Here is a 12,599-nt window from a genome sequence, read left to right on the forward strand (position 1 = left end):
CTGAGAAATATTAAGGACTAGTTTTTGAGGGATTGTTGCCATCCAGTCGCTAAGTCATGTCTAACTACAACCCTATGAACTGCAGCACACCAGGCTTCCCTGTCCTTTACCATCTCCTGGAATGTGTTCAAACTCATGTCCATTGTTTAGTTTTGTATTTACTTTTAACTTTAATTTTCTTTTCATTATTTAACTTTATATAATGGAAATTTTCAAATGTACACAGAGGTATAAAACAAAAAGCGTAATGAACATCTGTGTATACTGATCACCTGCCTGGCTTCTACAGCTGTCATTTTTCTGGGGAAGATTTAAGGGTGAAGCTTTGCTGTCATCTTACTCTGCTCTTCTCCTTCAAACTCTTCACCTTTTTACTCAGAAATATTTCTCCCTTTGTGAAGGTGCAGTCTTTTGAAATATGTGTAATACCTAATCTTTTTAAACTGTGTTTTCATCCATAAGTTACAGTGTTTTGAATTTGTGAATTTCTGATTTGACATCATTTTAATGAGTATGCTTAATATCATTGTCTCTCAGCAGCCTGAGACCGTGTCAGTTCAGTCTTCAGTACTGGGGAAGGGAGTGAAACATCGACCTCCACCCATCAAACTTCCCTCAGCCTCAGGAAATAGTTCCTCAGGTATTGCATTCCTTAATTTTCTATAATCTAGAGTAAGAAACAGATGATCATAGTCCATTTATTCATATTTTGATTTGCTCAGAATTTTTAATTGTAAATCTAAGAAATAGCAGAATTCATCAAATCCTAAATTGTAAACCTAGCAAATAACTTCTATATTTTTTTCCCTAGGTAACTATTTTACACCACAACAGGCCAGCAGCTTTCTTAAATCTCCAACTCCTCCTCCTGCTTCTAAGCCACCAAGTCTTTCTCGGAAGTCATCCATGGATCTTAATCAAGTTAGCATGCTTTCTCCAGCTGCCCTGTCACCTGCCAGTTCATCACAAAGTAAGTTGTAACTTAAATTCTTGATTAACTCTTCATAAGCTTTTGCATTAGTGTTTCTTAAGATAGTTCTTCCAGTGAAATAGTGAAATCTGAATGTACTGTCTACCCAAAATGTTCAAGTTTTAAGAAGCTTCAGGCAGATCTCTTGTTGACTGTATGTATTATGTGTTTATTGTAATTGTATTTGTTTTTCTGTATTTATGTATGCAGCTTGTGTATACTTTTCTTATAGACTTGCAACCTACACATCTCCTGAAAAAAATAATCTGATAGCTAAATGTAGCAGTAAGATTCCAAATTATTTTTTATACCAGTGTACCTTAGGACATTTTACATTTTATGTAAACTATGCAGCTGATACGGAAAAAAATGTCATATGAGTTGTTGCTGCAGTCCTGTCTTCGTAAATGTAAGAAGTAAACTGAAAGCTAGTTTTTTAAATAATACCCGTACACTCTCATTAATTGCTGTCAGTTACTAAAATGTGGGATGATCATAAAGCATTCTGAAGATAATAAAATGTAGTTTTTACTACTGAAGACTTTTTTTTAAACATCAAGAATAATTGCTCAAGGATTTTAGCATTAGTTTGAATTTCTTCAAATTAACAAATATCTGAGATATTTAGGTACCAACTTGCAAATAAAAAAAGCATTCCAGTTTTTTAGATTTTTTAATAAATGACTAATATGTGCTGAAAGTTTTAGTACACTGCACAGTGACAGGGTGGTCTTTGCATTAGATGTAAACATCTTCATCTTGATAGCTCAAAAGGTGTAATTTTTCTGCCTTCTTGTTTTGCACAAAGAAAAAATTTATAAATTTCCTGAAAGTCTTATTCACACTTCTTATGTTGTGGGTATGGATTATTATGTTAATCTACTGCACACAGTTGTTACTTTAAGTAAGGGTTGAGTGACAGCTTCTGGACATTCACATTTCTTTCCTTTCTTTCTGCAGGACATGAAAGCTAAAAAAGAAAACACCTCAAGAGCTTTTGGTTTTATTTTTCTGGTTTTGTTTTTTTATTTTTTTATTTTTTATTTTTTTTAAAGTTGATAAACTGCATATTTCATTCACAACAGATTTTCTATACATTCTACATTTAAACCGAAGTACACAGTTACTGTTAAAGATGCAGTATTATCTATCAAATACTTGCTTTATTACTGTGTTTTGTAAAATTTGTCTGTCAGGGTAAACTTGATGTGTTAGGAATTAAATATGTATATTTAGGTGCCAAATACGATGGTTAACTGTATGTAATTTATTAAATATGTTCAGACTTTTATCTCAGACTGTTAACAGAAAATAAGCAATATTTCTAAGTGATGTCCTAAATTAGTGAAATCGTAAATAACAAAAATTAATTTGAATTCCTTTTAAAGTTTTTAGGCCAAAGATAGCATGGTAGGAAACTAACTTTTAAATGGGTTTTGTGATAGAATACGAATGTATATTTTTACTGTTACTGTAATAGCATCTCTGATGGCATTTGTAGGTGATATACTGCATCCTTAATTGTAATTGAGTGTAGCAACACTCAGTATCATGTGTAGAAATTAACACTTGCAGTTAACTGCTTTAAAAAAAAAAAAAAAAAAACTGGAACAGACTGTCAGTGCTAAATAAGATTCCATTAACCTTATTTGAAAAAGGACTGGCCATTTATAACAAACTAGCAATTTTTATTTTTCTCAATGAGCAGGATCTGGAACTCCTAAGCCATCTACTCCTACACCAACCCCTTCATCGACCCCACACCCTCCTGATGCTCAGAGCTCAACTCCTATTACCCCTTCAGCTATCCCTACTCCCCAAGATTCAGGCTTCACCCCTCAGCCCACTTTGTTAACTCAGTTTGCTCAGCAGCAAAAGTCTCTGAGCCAGGCAATGCCTGTAACGACCATTCCTCTTTCCACCATGGTAACATCTATAACTACAGGAACCACAGCCACCCAGGTCATGGCAAACTCTGCTGGACTTAACTTCATCAATGTAGTGGGCTCTGTTTGGTAAGTTTGCATTGAAGCCCTGATTTTTTTTTTTTTTTTTTTTTTTTTTTTAAGATAATCTCACCAATCTAAAGAAATTATTTGTGAAATTAAAAACAGTTTGTATATAAACTGAAAAAAAAAAAGGTTTCTGCGTAACTAGAATTTATCTCAACAAGTATGTTTGAATTTTAGGTAGTCATACATCCATTATAGGCACTAAGGTGGTACTACTGATTTCACGTTAACAGCAGCTTAGATTTTTCCTGTTTATCCTGTGTTATCATCTTTTAATCCATTGATGAGTATGTTACTCTACCAGATAATATTTTAAACCTTGGTAGATACATAGTACTTAATTTTTGCCAACCTCGCTGTTTATATTTAAGACCGAAATATCTGTGTTTGTGGAGCAGTTTGTTTTTTAATCCAAGGATTTATGTAGCTGATTTTTCCTTGACAGCACTAGCCTAATGCTTTGTCTTATTCTCCTGCAGTGGAGCTCAAGCTTTGATGAGTGGTTCAAACCCTATGCTGGGCTGTAACACTGGTGCCATAACTCCTGCAGGAATAAACCTGAGTGGCCTTCTACCCTCAGGAGGTCTGCTACCAAATGCATTGCCGGGTGCAATGCAGACAGCCTCTCAAGCAGGTCAGAATATTGGAAATAATAATCTCTAACAAAATTATACTCCATGCTTATGTTAAAATGTCATTTAAGTGATAAACATTTAACATCCTTTTTAAATGAAATATTATGTTGAATATATTTCTTATCAAAAGCTTGTAAAATTCTGATATTTGAATTAAAAACCATCTGGCTGTCAAATTCTCTGAAGAAACTTTAAGCCTGTAAGTCTCTGCAGATTTTATCTTTGACTTCCAAACATTATTATAAAAGAAACTGATGGTTACCAGTGTAGTCCTGCTCCAGGTAAAAGAAACATATTTTGAAAACATGTAAGCAAGAAAAGCAACATAGCATGACATTGAAAAGCCTCAGTTCTGAAGCCGGACTGCCTGGATTGAATCCTTCTTGTGCGACTTACTGTAACTGCATAATCACAGCAAAGTTACCTTTGGGCCTCATTTTCCTCATAAATAAAATAAGAATAATAATACTTTACCTCACAGTTGTGAAGATTAAATGGATAAATACAGATGAGGTGTTTATGCCTGAGACGTGATAAACATTCAAAAAGGACTGCTGTCCCCATCATTAGTAGTAGTTCATTGTGGTAGTTGTAGTAATGTAATTACATGTACTGGGGAAATGTTGTAACAACTTGTGCTACTTTTAAAGTTCTTTAGGAGAATGTATCGTAGAACAGTCTCATTTCTTACTCAGAAAAAAAAGATGAACAGAAAAACAAACTCAGCATAGTAAGAAGAACTGACTTAGAGTTACGAGAAACTTTCTATGAGTAGGAGAAAGAGAACCCAAAGAATATAATTTAAACATGTTTAAATTAAACATTTATAGTTAATAATCTAATTTGGGTTAAATGCATCACTACTCAGTTTTATCTTTTGAAGTGTTTTCCACACAGGACTTTGCTCAGTGATGTAAGCTTTAGTTGTTATCATTCTGTAGCAGGTGCTATCTATGTATGATTTGGAGGTGATCTTAGCTACGGTGCACATAAGCTTAATCGTATTTACTGTGTTGTGTGCTGGAAGTATCTGTAAGTTACTACCCAGGAATCTCTGCTGAATCCTGAACATCAGTTTCCATTCTTCAGGTCCATGCAGGGCAGCAGACAGAACCAAAAAACTATTTTGGTGAATGTTAATAAACTTCTCAATTTTGGCTAGAAATGTTTCTTCAGCAGACATAAAGCATTCTCTAGCATCCATCAATAAAAATGCAACTCCAGAAAGAGAAAATATAATTGATCCATTTTCCACTGAATCTGAATACCGAACCTTGTGGCTTTGATTTTCTAGGGCAGCTGCAACTTCATAACTCTTAAGAGATGAGCTAATAATAATGGTGGTTGTCCATTTTATTTTTTCTTTTCCATCAACTTTCAGCCATCTCTTTGGATCAAATCAGCTTCTGGTGGTGCCAACAATATATTGCTGTGATTTTCTAATTCTAGCTGATATTCTTATTTTACTGTGTATAAGTATGCTTTAGTGGTAGGAGCCCTGGAAAATGGAATCAGTGTTGAATTTGGGATATTACATTTACATATAATTCTTCTAATTACTGGTAGCTCCAAATGCTTACTGTAGGGCCTGGAAGAAGTAACTTAATTGTTCCCCCTCAACCTCAGTTTCCTCTGTTCTAAAGCCGGAGTAAAAGTAGCTAACTTAAGTTGTTACCTACAAGAAAATAAATGAAGTGATATGGAAGTGCCCTTAGTAAGCTATAAAGCATTACCCAGATGTCATCTACCCTTAAAGGGAGTTATCTTTTTTTTTTTTTAATGAGAATTCCTGGAGAGGCTATCCATATTGTCACATTTTTTTTCCATTTTTCAGACAAGCCTTTCATACTGTCTTTTGTGCGTTATCTACCCTTTATCTTTTTTAAATATAATTACCTGCTTAGAGGACTAGTTACCTTTTAAACTAGAGTTCAAATTGGTATATTTAGTGAGGAAGATATATACATCCTTGAAGACTGCCATCAGCAAACTGTAACACACAGTTCAAGCTAAGAGTAGTTTTACATTTTTTAAGGTTTGTTTTCTTAAACATACGAGGAACAATAAGGGACAGAGTCTCCGTGGCCCACAAAGCCTACTGGACAAGTTTGCCAGCGCCTGCTTTAGGATTTGCTCTGTGTTGTGTCACAAATTTGGGGGAATAAGTTCAGAATTAACAAAGCATTGTTTCCTGACTTTCAGCTTGATCCTTACACACAAAATCCGGTGTTCTTCAGCATTATTAATATTAGCATTTGCACTTTAAGAAATAGCACGAAGCACACTGGTTCTCAGAGACAGGATTGTTCCCACATACTGTTTGGCACTGAGAAATATAAGTAAGATACCAATATGTGAAATGTGTTTGCACAGTAGTGATAGTCTTACCGTACCTGTGGTGTCTGCATGCTGCTAGATTACTTTTCCAGCCAGTAGTTTAAGTAGTTATAAAGAAGTCTCAGTTTCTGAAATACAGAATATAAGGTACATCTGGTGCTTCACATCTTTGAATAAGATCTCGTTATCAACAAATAGTGATGAAATTGGAGAGCTGGTTTTAAGAAAATTTTAAAGTATAGAAAATAAGCACATCTGTGCAGAGAGTACTTAAAATGTTGTATTTTTATATGCTAAAGTATAAAGTACCTCCAAATATAATAAAGTTTTAATTTCCTGTTTTAACCATGAGTTTTATTTAATAGGTGTTCCATTTGGTTTAAAAAATACTTCAAGTCTCAGGCCCTTAAATCTACTCCAGGTAAACCTGAAACACTGCTTTTGATAGTTTGTTTGTTTGTTTAAGTTTCTTATAGTGCTTTTTATTTTTTAACCATGTATGTTTGCACATTTTAGCATTTGAAGTTCTGAGGTTGTTGAGAATCATCTAAAAGTATGATTAAGTGGATAAGCAGGAAAAAATTGGTACCCATGTACCACACTTCTGTTGGCTATGACAGCCCTGCCAAGTGAAGAACTCTTTCCAGAGGGGAGAGTTCACAGCTGCCCAGAAGAATAACTTGCCTGCAGTAGTAGCGGCAAATACACTTAGAAACTAATTGTTCTGTAACAGATTTTTTGTGTATATACATAAGTATTGCTGTTTGCTTACAATAGATTTTATACATGAATAGAAGCTTTTTAGAGAAGGTATGTGTGTTCTTTTCCTGAGGAGAATATGACTTAATAGCACAGTGCCAGGCAGGTGACTGTTCAATCGCTATTAAATAGTCATGCAGTAAATGTCCTTTAGGTTACAGTTTGTGTCGAGTGATGAGACTTTTCTTATACATTTTCTCAGTATTAACATATAAAGAGAAAAAGTAGGTAGAGAATATTTAGTACATGTTGTGAATTGAGAGTATTCTGGGCTGTGGTTGGTCCTTTAAGGATCGCGTTCAGTGTTAAGCCTAGTAGGTTGGAAATGGATGAGATTGTCTACAGAGAATTGTTAGAAAAGGTAGACATGAAAATAAAGATTTGGAGACACAGAATGGCAGAGCTAGGGATTATTGGAAAATAATAATCACATCCATCCAACCTGATATTCAGAAATAATAAATCAGGAAATACATTTAGAACTAAACTTACTTCCTGTACAGTATGCAGACAGTGTCAGTATTTACATACGCATCGCAGAATAATCCACTTACAATATGGACACATTGGGATAGCTTGTTTAGCTGCTTTCCTGCGTTGCTGTAGGGATTTCTGTAGGGATCAAGCTCAGTGTTAAGAGTAGTGGCATTCCTTAATAGCACTGATAATAAGGGCAAAAACCTCCTTACAAATTATATTCTGCTACATTTTTATTATCTAACTTATTGAGAAGGAAACACTTGACCTGTGCTTTGTCCAGATTTACCTAACAATGAGCTCTGCTGGGTGTAGAGCTTTTGACGCTAGACACCTCTTTTTTGACTGTACAGATCTAAGAGTTTCTCACTTGGTATTTGCTTGGACTTTGCCCCAAAACTTCAAAGTGCTTTAAACTTAAACCTCTATAGAATAAAATGGAAAAACATTTGTTTTCTGATGCATTTGGAATGCATAGTTTTCGTGTTTAATGTGGAATTTTCTGAATGCTTCTTGTAAAAACATTTTTTTATTATTAATTTAGATTCATAATGACAGAGTTTGTAATGTCTCCAAACTAAATATGGGCATCTAATGCATTTTCTTTTCAGCTTTGGACTTCCTGGCTATGTTATATAAAAACCCATGCACCTCTGGATTTGGGCAAAGCTAGACCACATTTAGGGAAATGAGATTTTTAACATATATCCCTCCTTATCACTGGCTTTTTTTTTATACTTGCAAATGCATTTAGTGCTGTTTTGTGTTGATGTATAAACAGTTAAGCCAAAGCAGTATGTTTATTTAGACAGCTAAGTATTAACTTGAAGCAGAAAGATTTATGTTTGAGATTACTAATGTATTTGAGAGCCAGAGTAATAGCACTTGAAAATTGTATTTAAAGAGATTGTCCCTTTTTTTTAAAGAGCAGGGAGTTTGTTTTGTTTTCAGTTTTGTTGACTTCGTTTTCCTCATCCCTGGAAGAATACCTGACGGATAGGGAATGCCCCAGAAACATTTGTAGAATAAGGAAATTTAAACAATCCGAAATTGCCTAATTATTTCTTGCTCAAATTCTTAATAGCTTCCAGGCGGCTCGCTCATTTTTAACACTCTGCAGCAGCAGCAGCAGCAGCAGCAGCAGCTCTCCCAGTTTACACCACAGCAGCCTCAGCAGCCCCAGCGACCCACAACTTCTAGTCCTCAACAGCCTGGGGAGCAGGTATGTCCTTTCTACCTTCCATATGATATCATAGAAATATATCTTTTTTTGGTATGTTTCAGGCCTATTTCAAGTGTTTTTAGACTGTTTGAACAAACTTTTCATATGCTGTCCTTTCTTTATTAACAGTAGTAGCTATCAGTTATCAAGGCCTATTTCTAATTCTCACAACAGGCATCCTGAACAGTTGATGTCGCTTCCATCTTGCATAGTCTGAAATAGATTCAAGTGACCAACTTGCTCACAACAACAGAGTGGCAGAGTAGGGATTCATGTCCAGGTCTTTCTGCCTCTATAATAGGCCATGTATTTTCCACCCCATCATCATCTTTCTGTTTATAGTATATTGTTTCTGTTAGAATAGAGAAATTCTTTTTATTGTGAACCTTAAAACAGAAAATAGACAAAAACGAATACTCTGTATATTGCCAAAGAGAAATTGAATAAGAACTGCAGTAAAGTAGTAAAAGGAACTTTACTTTTAAAATGTTCAGGGTTTTCTGAACATTTGCTGCACTTTGGAGTCATCTGGAAAGCTAAAAAAATACTGATTCCTGAGTCCCACCTCCAACATTTCCTTTCAGTTCGGTTCAGTCGCTCAGTCGTGTCTGTCTGTTTGCAACCCCATGAACTGCAGCACACCAGGCCTCCCTGTCTATCACCAACTGCTGGAGTCCATCCAAACCCATGTCCATTGTGTTGGTGATGCCATCCAGCCATCTCATCCTCTGTTGTCCCCTTCTTCTCCTGCCCTTAATCTTTCCCAGCATCAGGGTCTTTTCAAATGAGTCAGTTCTCCGCATGAGGTGGCCAAAGTATTGGAGTTTCAGCTTCAACATCAGTCCCTCCAATGAACACCCAGGACTGATCTCCTTTAGGATGGACTGGTTGGATCTCCTTGCAGTCCAAGGGACTCTCGAGTCTTCTCCAACACCACAGTTCAAAAGCATCAATTCTTCGACTCTCAGCATTCTTCACAGTCCAACTCTCACATCCATACATGACCACTGGAAAAACCTAGCCTTGACTAGACGGACCTTTGTTGGCCAAGTAATATCTCCACTTTTTAATATGCTGTCTAGGTTGGTCATAACTTTCCTTCCAAGGGCAAGCGTCTTTTAATTTCATGGCTGCAATCACCATCTGCAATGATTTTGCAACCCAGAGAAATAAAGTCAGCCACTGTTTCCACTGTTTGCCCATCTATTTGCCATGAAGTGATGGGACCGGATGCCATGATCTTTGTTTTCTGAATGTTGAGCTTTAAGCCAACTTTTTCACTCTCCTCTTTCACTTTCATCAAGAGGCTCTTTAGTTCTTTGCTTTCTGCCATAAGGGTGGTGTCATCTGCATATCTGAGGTTATTGATATTTCTCCCAGCAATCTTGATTCCAGCTTGTGCTTCGTGCAGCCCAGCATTTCTCATGATGTACTCTGCATATAAGTTAAATAAGCAGGGTGACAATATATAGCTTTGATGTACTCCTTTTCCTATTTGGAACCAGTCTGTTGTTCCATGTCCAGTTCTAACTGTTGCTTCCTGACCTGCATACAGGTTTCTCAAGAGGCAGGTCAGGTTAGCTCACTATTAAACATATGAAATGTTCACCATCAGTCCTTCTGCCAAAGATTGCCCAGTCAAGTCTTGGTTGGATAATGCTCATCCCCTATTAGATTTCTCAAGAACGGTGTACTTAAAACTATTTATTTTTTGGACACATGTATATGTATGGCTGAGTCCCATTGCTGTTCACTTGAAACTGTCATAGGATTGTTCACTGGCTGTACCCCAATACAAAATAAAAAGTTCTTTAAAAAAAAAAGAGAACTAAGTCAAAAGAAGCTAAGAACTAAGTCAAAAAAAAACAACAACTGGTTTTATTAACACATGAAGGATTACTTAGCTCGATAAAAAATTCTTGATTTGTACTTTGCTTTACAAAATTGTGGTAAAATACCTGTAATACAGAATTCACCATCCTACCCATTTCTAAGTGTGCGCTTTGGTAGTGTTAGATATATTCTTATTGTTGTGCAACTAATCTCCAGAACTCTCTCATCTTGCAAAACTAAAATGGTATACCCATTAAGGAATTCCCTATTTCCCCCTCCTCCTAGCCTACTTTTTGTTTCTATGGGTTTGACTACTTCAGGCACCTCATAGGTGCAATTTTACAATATTTGTCTGTTTGTGACTGACCTATTTCATTTAGCATAATATCCAAAAGGTTCATCCATGTTGTAGTGTGTGTCAGAATTTCCCTTCTAAGACTGAGTAGTATTTGATTTATATATCACATTGTTTATCCATTAATCCATTGATGGACATTTGGGTTGCTTCCACTTTTGATGAAAGTCTGAGTTACTTTTTTTTTTTTTTAGTGAATTATTCTTTAGGTGTGAAGTGTTAAGAACTCCTCTCTGGCTTCTCTGCCCAAAATAATCCATTTTAAATAAATCTATGATCCATTTTCAGTTAATTTTGTATAAGGTGTGAGACATTGGTCCGGGTTCATTTATGGGGGGAAACTGTTGGCCATTTGCTCCAGCGCCATTTGTTATAACAGCCATCCTTCTCAGTTGAATTACTTTTGCACCTTTGTCAGAGGTCATAGTAAATCTTAAAATCAAAGGGAAAATCCTCTTGTGTTCTTCTTTTTCAAAATTGTTTAGCTATTCTAGATCCTTTGCTTTTCCTTGTAAATTTTAGAATCACCTTGTCTATATCTACAAAAAAACCTTGCTGGGATTTTTAAAGGAATTGAGTTTAAACCTATAGGTCATCTTGGGAGAGGTTTGCCATGTTTATGTGAGTTTTCTAGTCCATGAATATGGTATGTCTCTAGGCTAAAATCAGCTAGTTTTCAGCATGCAAGTCCTGTATGTGTATTATAGACTTACACCTAAGTTTTGTTTTTGTGCTGTATCCATTTGGCGGGGAGGGCGGGGGACTGTTAATGGTACTGTTTTTCATCTTCTACATGTATATCACTAGTATGCACAATTGGTATTGACCTTGTGTTCTGTGATCTTACTGACCTCACTTATTCTGTTTTTTCTGTAGATTGCTTAGGGATTTTTTTTTTTCCAGTAATAGTCCTGCCATTTGCAAATAAGAATGGGTTTTTTCCCTTTATAATCTGTCTGTCTGTTTCCTTTTCTTGATCTAATGTGCTCACTAGAAACTAGTATTGTGTTCAAAGAGTGTTTTAAGCTTTTTAAAAAATGTTTTGATGAAGCTTTATAGAAGCAATATCAAAAAAAAAAGCAGCCCTATCAAAAAATGGGCAGACCTAAATAGACGTATGTACAACAAAGCTGCACAGGTGACCAACAGGCAGATGAAAAGATGCTCTTAACATTGCTAATGATTAGAGAAATGCAAATCAAAACCACAATGAGGTATCACTTTACATCAATCAGAATGTTCATCATCAAAAAGTCTACAAATAATGCTGGAGAGGGTGTGGAGAAAAGAGAGCCTTTGTGCACTGTTGTTGGGAATGTAAATTGGTGCAGCCACTGAGTTACTTTGCTGTACACCTGAAACTAACACAGTATTGCAAATCAGCTATACCTCAAAAAAAGATAGTTCTGATGAAGCTTTCTAGATGCCTTAGTAATTATTAATACAGCATCAAATAACCAGTTCAGTTCAATCGCTCAGTCATGTCTGATTCTTTGCGACCCCATGAACTGCAGCACTCTAGGCCTCCGTGTCCATCACCAACTCCCGGAGTTCACTCAGACTCATGTCCATTGAGTTGGTGATGCCATCCAGCCATCTCATCCTCTGTCGTCCCCTTCTCTCCCTGCCCCCAATCCCTCCCAGCGTCAGTCTTTTCCAATGAGTCAACTCTTCGCTTGAGGTGGCCAATGTATTGGAGTTTCAGCTTTAGCATCAGTCCTTCCAAAGAAATCCCAGGGCTGATCTCCTTTAGGATGGACTGGTTGGATCTCGTTGCAGTCCAAGGGACTCTCAAGAGTCTTCTCCAACACCACACAGTTCAAAAGCATCAATTCTTCGGCGCTCAGCCTTCTTCACAGTCCAACTCTCACATCCATACATGACCACTGGAAAAACCATAGCCTTGACTAGACGGACCTTTGTTGGCAAAGTAATGTCTCCACTTTTTAGTATGCTGTCTAGGTTGGTCATAACTTTCCTTCCAAGGAGTATGTGTCTT

General features: G+C 36.3%; 2 protein-coding genes across 11 annotated transcripts in view; one reads left to right on the forward strand and one right to left on the reverse strand.

The window, feature by feature from the left end:
- Positions 1-12,599, forward strand: part of SUPT20H (SPT20 homolog, SAGA complex component) — a 40,323-nt gene that overhangs the window by 24,236 nt on the left and 3,488 nt on the right. For 6 of the 10 annotated variants that reach the window (XM_055542324.1, XM_055542323.1, XM_055542322.1 and 3 more), the window contains exons 18-23: positions 538-640; positions 812-970; positions 2,679-2,985; positions 3,462-3,616; positions 6,320-6,375; positions 8,275-8,412. In XM_055542324.1, the coding sequence (XP_055398299.1) occupies positions 538-640; positions 812-970; positions 2,679-2,985; positions 3,462-3,616; positions 6,320-6,375; positions 8,275-8,412 (918 nt within the window). The remainder of the gene's footprint in view (positions 1-537; positions 641-811; positions 971-2,678; positions 2,986-3,461; positions 3,617-6,319; positions 6,376-8,274; positions 8,413-12,599) is intronic. The other 4 variants (XM_055542329.1, XM_055542331.1, XM_055542330.1 and 1 more) reach the window with 2 other exon arrangements.
- On the reverse strand, positions 4,456-6,025 carry LOC129624805 (protein SPO16 homolog). The gene is made up of 2 exons (XM_055543107.1): positions 6,011-6,025; positions 4,456-5,004 (listed from the first exon to the last, which is right to left on the reverse strand). The coding sequence occupies exons 1-2, from the start codon at positions 6,023-6,025 to the stop codon at positions 4,456-4,458; spliced, it is 564 nt and encodes a 187-aa protein (XP_055399082.1).

This window comes from Bubalus kerabau, chromosome 12 (assembly GCF_029407905.1).
Source record: "Bubalus kerabau isolate K-KA32 ecotype Philippines breed swamp buffalo chromosome 12, PCC_UOA_SB_1v2, whole genome shotgun sequence".
NCBI lineage: Eukaryota > Metazoa > Chordata > Mammalia > Artiodactyla > Bovidae > Bubalus > Bubalus kerabau.